Here is a 21184-nt window from a genome sequence, read left to right on the forward strand (position 1 = left end):
AAAGAAGGAAAGCTCTTCATTTTGATCAACATCAGTAAAAATCAAGTAATCCTTTCACATCCTTGTGAATTTCAGCAAAATGAAACCTTCACTCACACAATGCCAAGAGAGCAGGAACTAGTCCAAAATTTGGAAGTGTGAATTCTTGGTCAAAACCTAAGCAGAAAAAACCTGCTCAGTTTATGAGATCTGACAGTATCCCTGCTCCAGGTGATAAGGCTGCAGGCATTGTATACACTTAGCCACTGGCAGCAGAATAAACACTGACAACTTGACAGCTCATCAATTGGAAAGCCGTTCCCTCTTTTTTTGTGACATGGTGAAACTGGAAGTGGAGCCTTAATACTGGACACATGTCTAGTAAATCTAGATGGCAATTATTTACATGGTAATGTTGTCTCTCAATAACTATCTTGACAAACATTCTTATGTATGTTAACGCCCACATGAAGGAGCTGCCCCATTTAAAAAATAAAGCTGAAAATCCCCAAAATTAATGAATGATACTTTCTAAGGAAGTATTTATTTAAGAATCCGAGAGACCAAGAGAAAGGCAGATAGAAAGAGTGCTGCCATCCACTGGTTTATTCCCCAAATTCCCCAGCCAGAGCTGGAGTTGGGAACTCAGTCCAGCTTTCCCAGTTGAGTGGTAGGAACTCAGCTACCTGTGCTATCACCTGCTGCTTTCCGGGATGCACATTAGCAGGAAGCTGGGGTTAGAAGCTGGAGCTGCCTACTGAACCCAGTTCCACTATAGGACATGAGCATCTTAATTGGTGTCTTAATGGCTAGATTAAATGCTCACCCCATATTTTTGAAATTACTTGAGTGATAGATTTGGAAGTTTTACAATTCACTAATTGACTGATATAGTAATTTAGTCAACAATTTGAGTTATACAAATATTTTAAAATGAAGAATATTTCAAAGTTTTTAAATGAGAATACATAATTTTATAGTCTCCGTAATGTAAAAGAGTACATCTTGATAAGTGGCTTCAGAACCAGATCATGTGGTCATTTCATGCAGTTTGGGAGTCAGAGTATGGGGAAATAAGCAATTAAATAATTATAGGAATTATTTAATACTACTTAAGAATAAAGAAGATATAATGTATATGACTCACTGTCACCATAATGGCACAAGTAACAAATTACAGACTTGAATTCAATTCAGAGCAAGTGAAAGAGCTACCTCGGATGTAGAGTCACAGGGAATGATAGCAATCTTAAAAGGATGAATGAAGTGCTCCTCTGTCGTCCTCACAAACATGACTTGGTGAGTACTCGGAACCCATGCCCCCTTGGAATCATTAATTCAGATGTCTTTCTCCCCAGAAGCAACTTCCTAGCTCTGAAGCTCTCTCACTAATACATATCAATACACAGGTTCCTCAGATGTGCTGAAGACTATGTCCTCTTGAGCCATACTTTGTCTCTGTTGTTGATACTCCTGCTGTTCTCATTGCCATCCTTGTGGCATTTGGGTGTTATGCTTTTCACATCAATCTCTTTGCATCATTGTACCACTATCAAAACCCAAACAAAACAAAACAGCCTGATGAGACTCCAATCCTACATCAGTTCCAATTCATCCAGTCTACCGAAGCATGCTGGACAAATACACAGCCGTGTACATTAGTGCTACAATGAACACTCAATCTCCAACCTTGTATGAATCTACAGTCTGCCTGGAAATTTGTCCATGGTTCCCTATTTACTATCTCCTGTTTGACACAGTGGCTATTTTGAAACTTCCTCATTGTCTTTAGAAGTCCAGCCTCTGTAACTTTTGATCTTAGCCTATAATCTCACCTTTCACTTCTCCAAAGAAAGATACTATGTTTCTTAACAATCCACTGACCTCCTCACACCCATCATGAAAATTTACATACATACTGTCTTTCCTTACCTCTTCCCTCAAAACTATGGAAAATGTCTCCCATACTTATGGTTGAGTACCCCATCCAATTGTGGATCCAACCCTCTTACTTCTTCCACTCACCCAAACTTCTATTCATAATCACCTTGCTGTTCTTTATCCTCATTTTTTCCCACCCTTCTGGCTTGACCTAATAATATACTCAATTCATTTATATTCTAAAAATTCACCCCCTCAACTTCACAGAACCACTTACTGACTGTCCAAATGGGTTAACTTCCTCACTTTCTTTTCTGATTTTCTAGGGTTGATATTCAAATACATAATATTATCATGCCACTGAGATATAGCTCGTTAATGATACTTAATTGCAGCAACATCTTTTGATGAATAGGCACACTTGTGGATCTTTCATATTAAGTTAGGCCAGGATCACCTTAGTAGCAAACTTTCTGCAACTTCAGTCATAAACATCAATGTTTCTATCTAAGGAAAGGTGACAGGAAATCAAAGAATTCTTATGTAATCACAAACACAATTATAATTGTATATAAATGTAAAGCTGATTTTTATATAAAAATTATGTGAGTGTAACCCAAGAATGTGTGGAGTGTGTTAACAATGTGTGATCAAAGTAAATAAAAAAGAAAAAGAAAAACATGATATATTTTATAGTACAACACTGAGAACTTTCCTCCATGATTATTAATGAACCAGTAGCACCTACCAGTATAACTTCCACTCAACATTGTTCTGGATGGCCTAGTCAGTGCACTGAGGCAAGCAGACACAAAAGGTGTGTGCAGATAATAGGACAAATTACAGCATTTCATAAGAATCTATTGATGAGTTTTAAAATGTAAAAAGTTTAGCAAGAAAGCTGAATATAAAATCAACAGAAAATATTAGTGTTATTCTCCAATGGCAGCAGCAAACAGAAAATGGAAATATAAAAGGTACCAGGGAACGGTGTAGCCTAGCAGTGAGGATGACTGGTCTACATCCGAGTACCTGGGTTCCCAGCTCAAGATCCTGACTTCACTTTCCTGAAATGCCAATCACGTGGGTGATCTGGACTGGGTTCCTGGCCGCTGGCTCCAGCACCAGGCCATTCCCAGATTGAGGAGTGAACCAATGGATGGGAGATCTATCTTTCTGTCTCTCAAGTTAAATAAATAAAGAAATATGTCCAGAAAACCCAGACTACTGACACATGAATACATGAAAATAAAGATGGGTCTTAAAAATGTTGAGAGAATGAAGGTACAAATGAGTATGTACAATGTTGCTTTTCAATGAATTTCCAAACTCAGTGAACACTCTGTGATGTTAAGAATGGAAATGGGGGAGATGAGGCTTTCTCGGTGATGGAAATGTCTTATAACCTGTCTTGGGCGATGGTCACAATGAGCACACACAATTACTAAAACCCACTGCATGTTTAAAATGTGTGCATTTTATTGTATTTCAATGGTCTAATTGAAACAAACAAGATATTATATTGAAGAGTAAATATTTTACTTTTTTCTCACTCAGACATATAAAAAAAGATCTTCCAAGCACAACAAAGATCTCAATTTAAAAGGCAGAACTATGAAATATTTGGAAAATAGTTGAGTATAATATCTATATGATTCTAAGGGGAGGGAATAACTTGAAGAAATTTTGTTATTATTTATTTTAGAGAGAGAGAGTGAGTGAGATGCAGTGCTCCTATCCACTGGTTTACACTCTAAATACCTGCGACAGTCAACACTGGAATGGGATAAGTCAGGAGACGGGAACTCAATCCGGTTCTCCCACATGGGTGTTGGACACACAAATCCTGAGGCCGCCATCTGTTGCCTTAAGGGTGCACACCATCTGGAAACCAGAGTCAGTAGTGTAGCCAGGACTCTATCCTAGGCACTCAATATGGGAGATGGTTATTGTAAGTGATAGGAAGGGCAACTTAACTGCCAACCCCAGGAATGATTTCTTGAACAGGACTAAATAGTAATAAGCACAAGGAAATATTTTCACAAATTTACAAAAATTAAAGGTGCTAAAAGGATATGAAAATAAAACCCACAGAGAGGACAATAATACTTGTAACATAACTGAATTAAAAAAACTAATATTCAAGATATATATAAAAATTCTAGAATCAATTTTAAGAAACAAAGGACATCATACCCCCTTCCTGCAAATGGCCAAACACTTGAGTGGACAACTAAGTCACTGAGAAATCTGAAGAAAGCAAAAAAAAAAAAAATAGGAAAAGACACAGAATATTTTTATAATCAAGAAAATGTAAATTGATAACATGAGGATATATCATTATATGCTCAATAAATTAATAAAATTTAAAAGTTTGACAAATCTGAGATTTGGTTAGAACATGGTAAAATGAGAACTTACCAGCACTGGTGGTGGTATGTAAGCTGGTAAGTCTCTATGAAAATGAGTTTCATTTCATCTAGTAAAATTCAAGAAATGCTTTCTTGTATTGCGCTAATTCTACTTATGCATATAAAACCTACAGGCATCCATGCAAAGAACAAGAGTATATATCCAAAACATATGTTCAAGATAGTTTATAACAGCATTGCTTATACAAGTTTAAAAATGGAAACATGCTGTAGTAGATAGTGTTGTATCATTTTATATTACATGAATCACAATCAATGACTAAACTGCAACTCACAGAACAACAAAGATGAATAACAGGCATAGTGCTGAACATAAGCAAGAAGAATATATGCAAGATTCAATCCATTATTAAGTGTAAGTATTAACAATAATATAAGGGTGCAAACATAAGGAAGAAAATTGTATTTAAAACAGAATGAAATGAGTATAACAAAATACAAATTAACAATCACAGAATGAGAACAGGGTTCTAGCATGGAATCAGAGAGAAGCATGTGAGGCTGTTTAGGGATGTTTGGTGTATTTTATTAACCATAGAAGTGGTTGTTCCCTTTAACATAATTCACTAAGCTATCCCTGTGTTTTATGCAGTTTTCTATATGTTGGCTATTCTTCACCATAAAACAAAGAATAAAATCAATTAAGACAGTTTCAATCTCCCTAGCATAAGTTATTGAGACATTTTTATTGCTGATAAGAATAACTCCTAACTTCATTTTGTCAAGCATTTCCTGCAGCTTGTATCTCATCACTGGAAAGAAAACCCTATTGAAGAATCTCTTACCTTCAGTGCAGTCAACTTGATACAGTTGGAAATTTATAGCTATCAGCTCACTCAATTATGTTAGGATTTTCCTTACCAAAAACATACATAAATGGCATATACAAACTATAGAAAAGTCATTTTCCAAGGGTTTTTCTGTTTTTTCGTGAGAAAGTTATTATCCTAGTATTTCATGAACCATCCTTTATTGCCACTTAACTTCTTACAAGTAATCTGTGGTCTATAACAAGAGCTCATTTCCTACAGAATGCGTTCTATTTACAACATGCCACATACAGCAGTTGAAATACTGAAATGCCACATTTTACAGTAGATATTCTATTGTACAAAATTTACCCACACTCTTTACTCTGATTTTGTGCAGGTTACAAATTAAAAACCAAGCAGCTATGCATTATATAAATATTAAATTCACTGCTTTATAAAAATTATGATTTTAATAATGAAAGCTGATGCAATTTCCCTAGGCAAGTATCAGATTATTCTTTTTCCTTTCAATTTTTCTAATGCATAAGTAGAATGTACTACAGAATACTTCTGGAGAGTATTTACGGTCATTTCAATGCATAATTCTCTCTTTGTCTTTTTCTCTTCCTCTCCCCCCCTCCCTCTTCCCTTCTCCCCTCCCCACCCCTTCCAGTTTCTCTTTCTCCTTTTTCTTTCAAACTACAATATGGACTTTACTGTGTAGTGCAATCATATTGCAAAGAGAACAATCAGACAAAAATCATAAACAATATATTTATCAGTATGTCTGGTCTTACTTTGCGAACACCTCTGCCAAGCTCTTCTCCATAGTTGGTTCCAAGAATTTCAAAGTGGACGTTGGGATTTCCTCCATTTTCTCCAAATTCTAGTTCTCCAGTCAACCCATTAACTCCACCCTACAGGAGAGAACAGACACTGAAGTAAAATTTCAGAAGTAAAATAATAATAATAATAATAATAATAATAATAAGAGAATAAGGTTCTAGGAACTTCAGTCTATTAAACCAATATGCCAAGCATGTCATTATTAACAGGCTGTTATTAAATAGGTTCACAGCATGAACAAGAATATTTGAAAGTAACCTTGGAAATCACTTAAATCAATCTCTTCCACTTGACATACAGACAAGGACATGTACACTCAAAAGAGTCACATAAGTCCTCAAAGTGAAACCAGCTGAGACGAAATTCAAGGGTAGAGTTCTTGTCCCCATATTTTGTGACTTGCATGGATCCATTCATCAGAAAGCCAGATGTTTCGGAAAAATATCAAATTTACTCTGGGGATAACATTTGGTAACAGTATCCTTTGGTTCAGCATAATCCCATTCAAATTTGATTTTCAAGTATACCTGGGAATCCTAAAATCCATGATTTATAAAATATCGAGGGCTTATTTTCCCTCCTTCTTGACACCTATTTTCCAAATTTAAAGAAAAAGGAAAGCGAATTTCAGCTTGAAATCTCTTCTTGCTCTTCTGGCTGCTAAGATTGACTAGGAAGTTTTGACATCCAACATGACAGATGTTCATCTGCCCAACAGATGGCAATGTGGCTCATACTTCTCTCTCTTATTTACCATCCTTTCCTCAGTTCAGTTTATTAGCCTTCATATTATTTAGGAGTTTACAAAAGAAAAATCTCACACTGAGTCACTTCATTACTAAAGCATCTCTAAGTTAGAATTTTGGCCAGATAATGACATTTATTTGGACAACAAACTATCTCAGTTTGTAAGTTCCTTCAATTATCACCTCAACGATGTTGATACTTAACAATATCCCATTTGTCATGATCTGTAATCCACTCTAGTCTTTTTGGGGTGATGTTAAACTGTCTGCTATATCTTCTACTTCATCTATGTCATGTAGCCTGTTACTCTTCATAATAAGAGTTCAATAGACCACTACTGATGGATGTTTTTCTACCCTATTCATTAATTTCAACATTTAATCTATTTAATTTTGCAACAATAATAATAAACAATTATTTATCCACTATTATTTCCTAATCAGCTAATTTTTCTTTTATAATCCAGATTTAAGAGTAAAGAATCTATTGAATTTGATAGGTATGTGATATTTTCATAAATGATTTAGCAATAAAAAGCTCTGACTACTGTGGTGGAATGAGAAGGCCATGCCAATATGGCCGCTGGCAAGCGAGCGTCAGTTACTCAGGAAAGGCTTTGAAACCCACCTGGCAACAGGCTGTGATTGGATGGCTTCAGATACTGCCTAGCAACAGTCTGTGATTGGTTAGGGCATAAACTGCCCCTTGACTGGATTGGCTGCCTTGGCTATTTAAGCTGCTATACCAACTGAAATAAATGAGTCTGTAGCTGCTCACCTCTGGCTTGCTTTCCCCCAACTCCAGGGGTCTCTGTGGTGACTCTGCACCTCTTGCCCCTACCACGCTCCTCCTCTCAGAACGAATCCACAGCAACAGACCACATTTCCTGAATTTCATCAGTAGCATCAGAATCTACTTGCTGTGTATGCCATTTAATTTCACTGTGAATCAATTTATCCATATGTCTAATGGGAATAATAATAGTACCTATCCCCCAAATTAATATTCTTACTATGATACCTGTAAAGAATATAGAATACTTGATATATGGCAAGACTTTTAATTACTATTATTATTATCATCATAACCTCCTCCAGTATTTCACCCTTTAATGTTGAAAGCTTTCTAGTTCTAGAAAATGTAGACATGGTCTTGGGTTGTTTTTTTTTTTTTCCCCCAATAAGAGTTACTGGGTTTTCCAACATTCACTATATGCTTAAAATTTAGATGGCTTTGGAAGTTGTTTTTTATGAAATGCAACTGAATTTATACATCACTGATCAGTACTTGGAGGCAAAAGAGTCAAAGCAACTTGTCTAGGATATATTCACTCCTCTGGTGTACGTGTAGGGTGGGGGTATAATGAGCAGGTCTAATGTCTTTGTCAGCTAGAACTTCAGATAAAGTAGTTATATTTACTAGAAAGAAGTCTTTACAAAGCTCTTACAAAGATATCCCTGGGTAAGAAAATACTTTAGGGGCTGGCATTGTGGCATAGCATGTAAAGCCGCAGCCTGCAGTGCTGTCATCCCTTACGGGTGCTGGTACGAGTCCCAACTGCTCCACTTCTGATCCAGCTCCCTGCTAGTGCACCTGGGAAAGCAGTAGAGGATGGCCCAAGTCCTTGGGCCCCTGCACCCATGTGGGAGACCTGGAAGAAGCTCCAGGATCCTGATTTCCAGCTGGCCCAGCTCCAGCCATTGCAGCCATCTGGGGAGTGAACCTGTGGATGGAAGACCTCTTTCTCTCTGCCTCTACCTCTGTGTAACTCTGCCTTTCAAATAAATAAATATACCTTTAAAAAAAGAAGGAAAAACAAAATACTCTATCAAATATATCCATTATAATAACAGACTGATGATTTGTAGCTCTCTCAAAATTGTCCTAAAGCTTTATGATTTTCTAAGGAAAAATTTGCGATATTTTGTAATATAAATGCTTCCTATGGTGAGAGGAGAACCTGCAAAACCTTCCTTGGAGAAAGAATGTACATGTCTAGCGTGGGAAAAAATGACCTGGGAACCATGCAAAATGTCCCATACTCTCTCCTGTGTTTGTGCCCCTTGCTTACCTATATCTTTGATGAAAGTAATGCAAATGATTCTTGCAAGTTAATTTGATACATGTGTTTGCTCAGTATTAACATCTCAAAATATCCAAATATCACTTAATATTTTAAATTTTGGTATAAGTACAGTGAATGGCAAATACTGTAGCATTTTAACTGAAAAACAGCTTATATAATATACATAAATCCAAACTGCTGGAACTCAAAAACTTCTATGGAGATTTCTTGTCCTCAATCATATACCTACACCAGTATCTTAAATTTCTATTTTAATACTTTATTTCTATGAAATGGAGATTGTACATCAATATGATTACTACATAGCAAAAATACTCTGGAAAAATGCACTGGCATTTTTTGAGAGTTGAGCACTAGAGTGCCTGTTCTTATATTAATGTTCCCAATCAAAACCCTTACGGCCACACTGGGTCATATCTGTATGCCTGGTTCGTAGCTCCACTGAAGTGACTTATCATACTCACAATGGACAAGGAGCAAAAAGCAATAAATCAGGGGACTTGCATTTAGTTTGCTGTGGCCCTCACTTGCTTGTTCACCTTTTTGACTTTGTAATTTATCTTCTTTATGCTCTGCTCTTAATGAGCTGTTGGAGTGTTTAATCAGCGAAACATTCCCTCATGAAGATGTCAGGGACATTTGTGAGGTCAGTATTTTAAGCAAATAAACCTTTAAATGAAAGTCCTGCTTACCTCACCTAGACTTAACCCCTCCGATTTTTGATAGCTTTAGAAAATTCCAGTGCTTTTGAATCTTTATACATCTATCCCCAGATTAACCTTGAAGACAAAGCTCTGGTATAAATGTGTGCTGGCCAGGTGGTAATGAATGTTGTTCATTATCTGTGCATGCATGCTTGTATTTTTTTCTCTCTTGGTGATGCAGCATATTCTAAACACAATAAGTTAACGAGACATTGACAGCATGAATAACACATACAAATAATTTCTAAATGTCTTTTGAATTGACAGCAAAATTGCTGCCAGAGTATGTCCTTTCTCAAATACCAAGTAAAATTAGACTGGATTTTATCCTATCCACCTGATACAGAGATATCAGTGACTATCAAATATAGACAGCAAAAAGAACAAAATTTTAAAAAGAGAATCAAAGGTTGGGGATAATTTTCCAATGGATATTAAATTTATGAAAGCAAAGATTTGTCATTCTCCTATGGATAGGATAAATTGGAAACAAACAAGAAAATATCTTCACTAATACTTTCATTCTGTTTGTGAGGCTAAGCAATCATCCCCTACACTTGAAATTGCAAGGTAACTTAGATACACTACAAGAGGATCATATGATCAGGGAGAACGAGCATCTAAAATGATACCCATTGAAGTGAAATGGACACTATGAGAGACAATGACAGGAACAGCCCTTGTCTAGACTGTTGAGGAACAACTTACTATTTTATTCCTTTAAAAAAAAAAAAGAGGATCATATGGAACATTGTTTATTGTTCTCTCCTTATTTCCTCATGCGTACTCCTAGGCCCTTTGTAACCTGCAGACATACTTGGTAACCAAGGATATTCTGTTAAATAATCCTGAACCTAGCCAGGCAGCAAGCAGACTGAGAGATGCCAGACTCGGTGGTATCTCAGTGCCCCAGTGTCTACATTCCATCACCGCGGGATTCACAAACACTCCCTGACAGTACAAAGTATGATATTGTCTACCCAGCAAAGAAATGTAATATTGGGTAATACCAGGATGCAAAAATAAATAAATAAACACAAAAAAGCCTAATGTATGTGAAATATTTTGGAAAATTTGAGTTTCTATATAATGTCTATACAAGATGATGGGACTCCAAAAGGCTCATGGAAATGGAATTAAAAGATACATTTAAGTTTATTTTGGGGCAGAAAGGTTGAAATCCATGTATATAAGAGGTCTTCAAAAAGTTTGTGGGGAAGATGCATTATGAAAAATCTATGCGGCCAGCGCTGTGGCTCAATAGGCTAATCCTCTGCCTTGCGGCGCCGGCACACCGGGTTCTAGTCCCAGTCGGGGCTCCGGATTCTGTCCCGGTTGCCCCTCTTCCAGGCCAGCTCTCTGCTGTGGCCAGGGAGTGCAGTGGAGGATGGCCCAAGTGCTTGGGCCCTGCACCGCATGGGAGACCAGGAGAAGCACCTGGCTCCTGGCTTTGGATCAGCGCGGTGCGCCGGCCGCAGTGCACCAGCTGCAGCGACCATTGGAGGGTGAACCAACGGCAAAGGAAGACCTTTCTCTCTGTCTCTCTCTCTCACTGTCCACCCTGCCTGTCCAAAAAAAAAAAAAAAATCTATGCATGGGCTTCAAAAATATTTTGTACCAAAATAAACTTATCTTTTATTTCCATTCTGCTTGAACCTTTGAAGTATTATTATACACAAGCTCATGCTCACACACACTCAAATATTCATTCCTATTGCAGGATTGTGGCAATTTAGGGTACTATTAGCATTTTGATCATGCTATCTCTATCTTAATAGAAAGGTGATGCCTATACAACTAGTCACTAATTGCGGAGTCAAAATGGAATCCTTCATCTTGTGCCTTATATTGTTTCCTCTACACTGTACAAACTACGTCCTGTTTAACATGTGTATAGTGGATCACTTAAAAAAATGTTGAAGTAGGCTGAGCCTAGATGGCAGATGAGTAAGGAGCTCCAGTGACCACCTCCCCACAGACCACAATTTGAACATCTAGGCACACACCAAGTCACTTTCACAAGAGCTTCAGAAGCCAGGTGAGAGATCCCAGCACCTCATCTTGTTATAATCTTAAGAAAAGTTGCCTTGAGGAAAGCAAGAAGGAAAGAGTTACCTGTATTACCTGTTCCCCAGCTCCAAGGAACAAGGCATGAAGAGATGTCTCCTACTTGGAAGAGGGAGAGTAAACTGAATCCCCATTCCAGACTTATTGTAAAAAATACACTGGGCAGAGCCCACTGACCCTTGCCCCCTGCCCTTTCCTATGGAGTGAATATTTGGAGCTTTCCAGGCAGGTGGTCTTGGCCTCTCCCACCACCAGAAATTGGACTTCAGCTATGCAGAAAGACCAGGAAATGGAGCTTAGGACCATGCCTCAGATGTCCAAGCTGGGCCTGTGAGGCTGATACCTGGCACCTGATAAAACCCAATGGCTTCCACCACCAGGAGTTGCTCTCAGATGGAGCCTCCAGACTTGCCTAGCGTCAGGCTAACACCTGTTCTCTGGTGCGTGGGACTCATTTTGGCTGGTGACAATGGCAGCCTTGGTGTATCTGGCAGGCACTCCAGGACTTTGTGGAGCCAGAGATTGTGGGACCCAGATATGACCAGCCTAGGGCCAGTCAGAGCAGCCAGGGGGCCACCTTTATCATTCTCTTTGAACCTTGACAGATAAACGTGGCAATGGACAAGAGGCTATGTATTGGAAATTATGAAATCAGGCAGAAAGCCTTCAACTGAAAAATATACCAAGTGAAACTGAAAATGTGATAGAATGCATCAATCACAAAATAGATCAAACAGAAGACAGAAGCAGTGAGGTCAAGGACAGACTATCTGAAGATACACAGTTGGAGGAGAAAGAGAATGGGAAATATTGGATGGCACTGAAAGAGTAAATATTAGAGTTATTGAGATTCAAGAGGGACTTGAGAATGACAAAGTAGAAAGCATCTTGAGAGATAATTACAGAAAATTTCCCAAAGCTACGAAGAATACAGCTGTCCAGTTATAAACAAGTCAAAACTCACAAGATTCAACCCAACCAAGTCTACCCAAAGATATATTGTAATCAAGTTCTCCAAGGATATATATGAAGAAAAGATTCCCAAAACCACAGGAGAAAAGAAGAAAATAACACATTAAGGGGTTCTGATTCACCTGACTTCAGATTTCCCAACAGAAACCTTACAGTCATGAAGGAGTGGGGAGAGACTTTTATAGTATTGAAGGGAAAAAAATTGCCAAACAAGACCACTGTATCCAGCAAAGCTATCCATCAGATATGAGAGATAAAGATTTACAGTTCGGCACATGCTTACTTGGACTTACTCCTAATGGTAGAGCTAGAAATGTGCCAGGGGATTCCAATTCAATCCCATCAAGATGCCATGTACCAATGCCATCTCACTAGTTAAAGTGATCAGTTTCAGTTCACAACTGATGAAAAAGATAGGATTAAGTGTCGAGGGGATTACATAAATAAGACCAGTGTCTGCAAATAATAATTGATGGAATTGGAGAGGAGAGAATGATCCTACATGGTAAGCAGGATACACAGCAGACTCATAGAATGGCAGATGCCCTGGACAGCACTCTGGCCTCAGAATCAGCCTTTAGGGCATTTGGATCTTACTAAAAAGTCCATGAGAGTTTCGCAGGCAATGGGAAGCCAAGACACTGTGGAAAAAAAAAAAAAAAAAAAAAAAAAAAAAGACCTAAACGAGGGATCTCTGTGAGTGAGATCCCAGCAGAAAAAAAAATGGGCCATCAAAGAAGGAGGTGCCTTTCTCTGAAGAGAGAACTTCCACTTTGAATATGGCCTTGTCTAAATAAGATCAGAGTTGGTGAACCCAGGAGGCTTCCATAGCCTCGGCAGCTCATGACAAGAGGCTCGGGTGATTACTGACGTCACAAATAGGAGTGTCAATTGTTAAATCAATAGTGGGAATCACTGTGCACCTACTCCCCATGTAGGACCTCTGTCCTTAATGTGTTGTACTATGTGAATTAACGGTAAAACTACTACTCAAACAGTACTCTATACTCTGTGTGTCTGTGTGGGTGCAGTCTGTTGAAATCTTTACTTAGTATATACTAAGTTGATCTTCTGTATATAAAGATATTTGAAAATGAATCTTGATGAAGAGTGGGATGGGAGAGAGAGTGGGAGATGGGATGGTTACAGGTGGGAGGGAGGTTATGGGGGGAAAAGCCGCTATAATTCAAAAGTTGTACTTTGGAAATTTGTATTTATTAAATAAAAATTGAAAAAAAGTAAAAAAAAAAAAAGATTTATCAAATAAACAAATATTGAGAGATTTCTTACCACCAGACCTGTGTTACAAGAAATGTTAAAGAAATTTCTTCAATTAGAAAGAAAGAGATGCTGACAAGTAAGAAGAAAATACCAGGTGGTAGGAAACTCAATGGTCATAGCAACTATATGAGCAAATTCAGAATGCTCTAACATTGTAAATAATTCATATCTTTACTGTGAAGAAGAATTACAATTACTATATTAAAATGTTGGGATACAGGTGATATAGAATGAGGTCAAATGTACCATCAAAAAATCCAAATGTGGGGAGAAATGGAATAAAAATGTAGAGACCTTTATTTGGATTATTTACAACTTATTACTCTGTTTCTTATTTGTCTCTTTGCCTACTTTTTAAAAAAGATTTATTTATTTATTTGAAAGTCAGATTTACACAGAGAGAGAAGGAGAGGCAGAGAGAGAGAGACAGACAGACAGACAGACAGAGGTCTTCCATCTACTGGTTCACTCCCCAACTGGCCATAATAGCCAGAGCTGCACCAATTCAAAGTTAGGAGCCAGGAGCTTCTTCCAGGTCTTCCACACAGGTTCAGGAGCCCAAACATGTGGGCCATCTTCTACTGCTTTCCCAGGCCATAGCAGAGAACTGGATGGGAAGTGGAGCAGCCGGGACTCAAACCGGCGCCCATATGGGATGCCGGCACTGCAGGCCGTGGCTTGTGGCATAGCATTTTGCGCCTAAATCGTTGGATCCCCAAACACTGCCAGAGACTTGAACATACTGAAATGCAAGAGCAAGGTTTATTTCGGAAGTACAAGCTGCAGCAGGGACCCCATCTACTCAATCCCACAGCGGAGGGCAGAGGAAGGCCCTGAGCCGTGCTTGGGAGCCTCTTTTAAAGTCGGGTTATGTCATTGAGGGGTGTGGGGTAACAGTGGATTGGCTGGGGTCACCTCTGGTACTTCCTGATTGAACGTGCTTGTTCCTGATTGGGTCAGACCCAGGAGATTTCCTTATATGGTGAAGGCTAGCAAGCTGTTCCATTGTAACTTTTGGTTTCCCCAGAGTGACGCTGCTTTTATGGGAAGTCCGGCCTGCCTCTCCAAATGGAGGCACTTTATCAAAACATAGTTACTCTGGCCCTTCAATGTAAAGCTGCTACCTGTGATACCAGCATCCCATATGGGTGCCAGTTCATGTCCCTGCTCCTCCACTTCCAATCCAGCTCCCTGCTAATGGCTGGGAAAAGCAGCAGAGGATGTCCCAAGAATTTGGGTCCCTATTACCCACATGTGGGATCTGGATGAAACTTCTGGTTCCTGGCTTTAGTTTCGCCCAGTGCTGGCCATTGTGGCCATCTGGGGAGTGAACCAGTGGATGGAAGATCTCTGTCTTTCCCTCTTGCTCTGTTAATCTGGCTTTCAAAATAAATAAATCTTTTTAAAAATATAGCATATTAAAACAAACAAGTTTTTGTAAACCTTAAGGTGGCTGCAAAGCAAAACCTAAACAGAGACTTACCAAAAATAATAATAAATCAAAATGCACTATTAGAGAAGATCACTGAACCATGAATGAACATTGCAGTTTACAGAAAAAGACAAAAAAAGAAACTAGAAAAAAATTTTTAAAAGGAACAAAATGGCAATAATAAGACCTTATCTATCCATAACTACCTTAAACATCAGTGGGTTAACTTCTCCAATTAAAAGACATACCATGACCAGTCTGATTAAAAAGCAGGACCCTATTCCAATAGGGTCATAGTCAAAGTGGAAGTTCTCTCCTCCCTTCAGAGAAAGGTACCTCCTTCTTTGATGGCCCCGTTCTTTCCACTGGGATCTCACTCACAGAGATCTTTCATTTAGGTCTTCTTCTTTTTTTCTTTTCCATGGTATCTTGGCTTTCCATGCCTACAATACTCTCATGGGCTCTTCAGCCAGATCCGAATGACTTAAGGGCTGATTCTGAGGCCAGAGTGTTGTTTAGGACATCTGCCATTCTATGAGTCTGCTGTGTATCCCACTTCCCATGTTGGATCTTTCTCTCCCTTTTTGATTCTATCAGTTAGTACTAGCAGACAAAGTCAGCGAACTCTAAAGGCTTCCATAGCCCTGGCAACTCATGACTAGAGCCTAGGGAGATTACTGACGCCATGAACAGCAGTGTCAAATTGTTAAGTCAGCAACAGGAGTCACTGTGTACTTACATCCCATGTGGGATCTGTCCTTAATGTGTTGTCTAATGTGCAGTGATGCTATAACTAGTATTGAAACAGTATTTTTACACTTTGTGTTTCTGCGTGGGTACAAACTGATGAGATCTTTACTAATTATATACTGAATCAATCTTCTGTATATAAAGATAATTGGAAATGAAAAAAAAAAAAAACCTGGTGTTAAATTGGAAATGGCATAGAAAATTAATTAATTTTTTTAAAAAAATATTATGTAGGATCTCTGCCTTTAATGTGCTGTACACTCTTATTTAATGCTATAACTAGTACTCCAAAAGTATTTTTTTAAATTAAACTTTTATTTAGTGAATATAAATTTCCAAAGTACTGCTTATGGGTTACAATGGCTTCCCCCTCCCAAAACTTCCCTCCCACCCGCAACCCTCCCCTTTCCCGCTCCCTCTCCCCTTCCAATCACATCATGATTCATTTTCAATTCTCTTTATATACAGAAGATCAGTTTAGTATATATTAGGTAACGATTTCAACAGTTTGCCCCCATATAGCAACACATAGTGAAAAAAAAATACTGTTGGAGTACTAGTTATAGCATTAAATAAGAGTGTACAGCACATTAAAGACAGAGATCCTACATAATATTTTTTAAAAAAAAATTAATTAATTTTCTATGCCATTTTCAATTTAACACCAGGGTTGTTTTTTTTTTCATTTCCAATTATCTTTATATACAGAAGATCGATTCAGCATCTAATTAGTAAAGATCACATCAGTTTGTACCCACGCAGAAACACAAAGTGTAAAAATACTGTTTCAGTACTAGTTATAGCATCACTGCACATTAGATAACACATTAAGGACAGATCCCACATGGGATGTAAGTACACAGTGACTCCTGTTGCTGACTTAACAATTTGACACTCCTGTTCATGGCGTCAGTAATCTCCCTAGGCTCTAGTCATGAGTTGCCAGGGCTATGGAAGCCTTTAGAGTTCGCAGTATTTTTTTTCACTTTGTGTTGCTATATAGGGGCAAACTGTTGAAATCGTTACCTAATATACACTAAACTGATCTTCTGTATATAAAGAGAATTGAAAATGAATCATGATGTGATTGGAAGGGGAAAGGGGAGGGTTGTGGGTGGGAGGGAAGTTTTGGGAGGGGGAAGCCATTGTAACCCATAAGCTGTACTTTGGAAATTTATATTCATTAAATAAAAGTTTAATTAAAAAAAAAAAAAAGCAGGACCCAACTTTATGCCGCTTTCAAGAAAGTCACTTCACCTCTAAGGGCATACACAGACAGAAACTGAATGGTTGGAACAAGATAGTCCATGAAAATGGAATCCAAAAGAAAGCATGGATAGCCATACTCCATCAGATAAGATAGATTTTAAATGAAAAGCAGTTAAACATAGTGCAGGAAGATCGTTATATAATGATTTCCTCAATCTAGCAAGAGGAAATAAAATATAAATATTCATGCACCCAATATTGGAGCATTCAATTATATAAAGCAAATATTAATAGACTGAATAAGGTAGATGGGATCCAATACAATAGTAGTAGGAGAGAATAATACCCACTTTCTGAAAGGGACAGATCATTTAGCCTGAAAATCAACAAAGAAACAGCAGAGATAAATTGCACCCCGAATCAACAGGACCTAACTGACATCTACAGAACTTTCTATCTTACAGCTGTAGAATATAATTTTTTCAAAAGTACATGGAACATTTTCTAGGACAGAGTGTAGGTTGCAAAATAAATCTCAATAAATTTAGAAGATTTAAAACAATATGGATATCTTTTCTGATTACAATGCAATAGAACTAAAAATCACCAAGAAGGAACTTTGGAAATAATACAAATACATGGAAATTAATCAACTTACCAATGGACAATTAATGGATCAAGGCAGATATCAAGAAGAAAATTTAAAACTTTCTTGAGATGAAAGAAAATGAAAACACAACATATCAAAACATATGGAACACATCAAAGGCAGTATTGTGGGAAATCTATAGTAATCAATGCCTGCCTCAAAAAAACTAGAAAGATCTCAAATAAAGAGCTTATTGCTTTACTTCAAGGCACTAGAAAAGCAGGGTTAAATAAAATCCAAAATTGGAAAAAGGAAAGAAATAATAAAAGGCAAAGCACAAATAAATTACTTAGAGACTAAAAAACTTATACAAAAAATGAAATCAAGAGCTAGTTCTTTGAAAAAAATAAACAAAATTGGTAAACCCATGGCTAGAATAATCAAGAGACAATTCAAACACACAGAATTAGAGGTGAAAATGTAGACATTACAACACCACAGAAACACAAATGATTGTTAAACATTACAACGAACAAGCATATGGGGAAAAATGCAATAAACTAGAAGACAGGGTAAATTCTTAGACACACGTATCTTATTCAGATTGAATCATGAGGAAATACAGCATCTGAAAAGACCAATAACAAGTAGCAAAATTGAATCAGTAATTTAAAAATCTCCCATTAGGGCCGGTGCTATGGTGCAATGGGTTAATGCCCAGGCCTGAAGCGCCAGCATCCCATATGGGTACCAGTTCGAGATCCGGATGCTCCACTTCTGATCCAGTTATGGCCTGGGATAACAGTAGAAGATTGCCCAAGTCCTTGGGCCACTGCACCTGCATTGGAGACCCAGAAGAAGCTCCTGGCTCCTGGCTTTGGATCGGCACAGCTCTGGCCGTTGAAGCAAACTGGGGAATGAACCAACAGATGGAAGACCTCTCTCTCTCTCTTTCTCTCTCTCTCTCTGCCTCTCCTTTCTCTTTGTAACTCTGACTCTCAAATAAATAAATTAATTAAAAAAAAAACCCTCACATTAGATAATAGCCCAGGACCAGGTGAATTTTTACTGAATTCTACCAAACATTTAAAAAGGAAAAACACTGATCCTTAAATTACTTCAGAAAATTGAAGAGGAGGGAATTCTTCCAAACTTGTTTATGAGACCAGCATTAACCTTGGTATGAGAACCAAAGACACAACAAACAGAAAGCTACAGGCCGGCATGCTTGATAAACATTGGTGTAAAAATCCTCAACAAAAAGCACTAGCAAATCAAGGCCAACAGCCCATTAACAAGATCTGTCACAATGATCAGGTGGGATTCAACCCTGGGATGCAAGTCTGGCTCAATATATGCACGTCAATCAGCAGAATGAAGGCCATAAATCATACAATCATCTCAATAGAGGCAGAAAAGATATTTGATAAAACTCAACTTCCTTCATGATGAAAACTCTGACTAAATAAGGAATAGAAGTAATATACCTCAACATAATAAAGGTCATATATAGCATGGGAAGAAAATGAATGCTATCTGAAACAAGACACAGATGCCCCTTTCGTCACTCTTATTCAATTCAACTTACTATCTGTATTGTCAAACAACTGTTACACATAATACTGGAGTTCCTAGCTAGAGCAGTTAGGCCAGAGAAAGAAACAAAAGGCATCAAAATTGAAAAGGAGGAAGTCAAACTGTTTGTTGATGACATGACCTTAAATATAGGAAAATCCAAAGATTCCACAAAAAAGCTGTTAGAACTAATAAACAAATCCAGCAAAGTTGGAAGATACAAAGTCAATGAGCAAAAACCAGGAGCATGGGTGCACACCAATAGGGAAACAGCTGAAAAGGAATCAAGAACACAAACTCATTTCCAACAGCCTTAATAAAGTAAAATAAAATCCATGTGAGTATTTTTAACCCAAGAGGTGGAAGAGCTCTTCAACAAATATTATAAATCACTGATGAAAGAACTTGAAGAGAACACAAAGACAGGGAAAGACACCCTGTGCTCATGGATTGGAAGAATCAGTATCATTAAAATGTGCATATTACCCAAAGTGATTTAGAGATTTAATGCTACCACTATCAACATGCTAATGATACTTTTCACAGAGGTAGACAAAGCACTACTAAAATTTGTAACGAACCACAATGATCCTGAAATAGTCAAAGCAATTTTATGCAAAAACAAAACAAAACAAACAAAAACCCTCAGGAGGCATTACAATCTGATAATTAAACATTTTACATTTTACAAATCTACAGTAATTACATGGTTTTGACATAAAAACAGATCCATAATCCAGTGGAACATAAAAGAGACCCTAGAAGTAAACCCACTCATCTGATATTTGACAACTGATCTTTGACAAAGCTTCTAAGAACATACACTAGGAAAAAATGGTCTTTGTAATAAATGTGAAACATGCTACTTTGAGACAAAAGAAGAAAACAGAATAGGACACTGGAATTTTCAAGGATTTTCTGGATGAGATACCAAGGGCACAGAAAATAAAAGCAAAACCAGATAGATGGGATTTCATCAAACTAGAGAGCTCTTGCCCAGCAAAGCAACTAACAGAGAAGATAGATAACCTACAAAGTGGAAGAAAATATTTGCAAACTCTCCATCTGACAAGGAAATATATCCAGAATATATATCTCTAAGTATTTCTCAAAGGAAAACAACTGAGCAACAAGTACATGAATATACGGTCAATAGCACTAATCTTCAGAGAAATTCAAATCAAAATCACAACGCAATACAATTTCACTACAGTAAGTTGGGTTATTATCAAAAAGACCAAGAACAATACATGTTAGCAGTTGGTGGGAATGCAATTTAATACAGCCATTGTGAAAGTATATGGAGGATCTTCAGAATCTAAAATACGGAACTACTCCAGCAATACCATTTCTGGGTATATATCCAAGGGAAATGAAATCTGTCTATCAAAGAGACATTTGCCCTCTTATGTTTATTGCAGCACTCTTTAGGAAACCACCAAAATGACCACCCACTGGTAAAGAAAATGTGGTACCTAGACCCCAGGGAATAAAAAGTGGTGAAGTGTTATCACTTGCAATAACATGGATGGAACTGCAGGTCATTATGTTAAGTCACGGAAGACAAGCACAGAAAAACGAATATCATGGATGTGGGCTCCAAATAAATAAGTGAGCTCATAAAGTTAAAAATATTAGTGTGGGAGCCAACATTGTGGTGCAGCAGGTTGAGCTGCCACTTGAGATGCCAGAATCCCATATCAGGGTGCTGGCTCCAGTCAGAGCTGCTCCACTTCTGAGTCCGCTCCCTGCTAATGAGCCTGGGAAGGCAGGGATGGTGGTCATGGATGTTCCTATCCATCTCACAGCCTACACCCTTGCCCAGGCCTCCTCCATGTAGGAGCGTTATCCTCTTCACTGGGGGTGTTTTATCTACTCTGTT

General features: G+C 37.9%; 1 protein-coding gene across 2 annotated transcripts in view; it reads right to left on the minus strand.

The window, feature by feature from the left end:
- GRID2 (glutamate ionotropic receptor delta type subunit 2) overlaps positions 1–21184 on the minus strand; it is a 1547682-nt gene that overhangs the window by 568224 nt on the left and 958274 nt on the right. For both annotated transcript variants that reach the window (XM_062199157.1, XM_062199156.1), the window contains one exon: positions 5842–5961. In XM_062199157.1, the coding sequence (XP_062055141.1) occupies positions 5842–5961 (120 nt within the window). The remainder of the gene's footprint in view (positions 1–5841; positions 5962–21184) is intronic.

Source organism: Lepus europaeus, chromosome 8, assembly GCF_033115175.1.
Source record: "Lepus europaeus isolate LE1 chromosome 8, mLepTim1.pri, whole genome shotgun sequence".
NCBI lineage: Eukaryota > Metazoa > Chordata > Mammalia > Lagomorpha > Leporidae > Lepus > Lepus europaeus.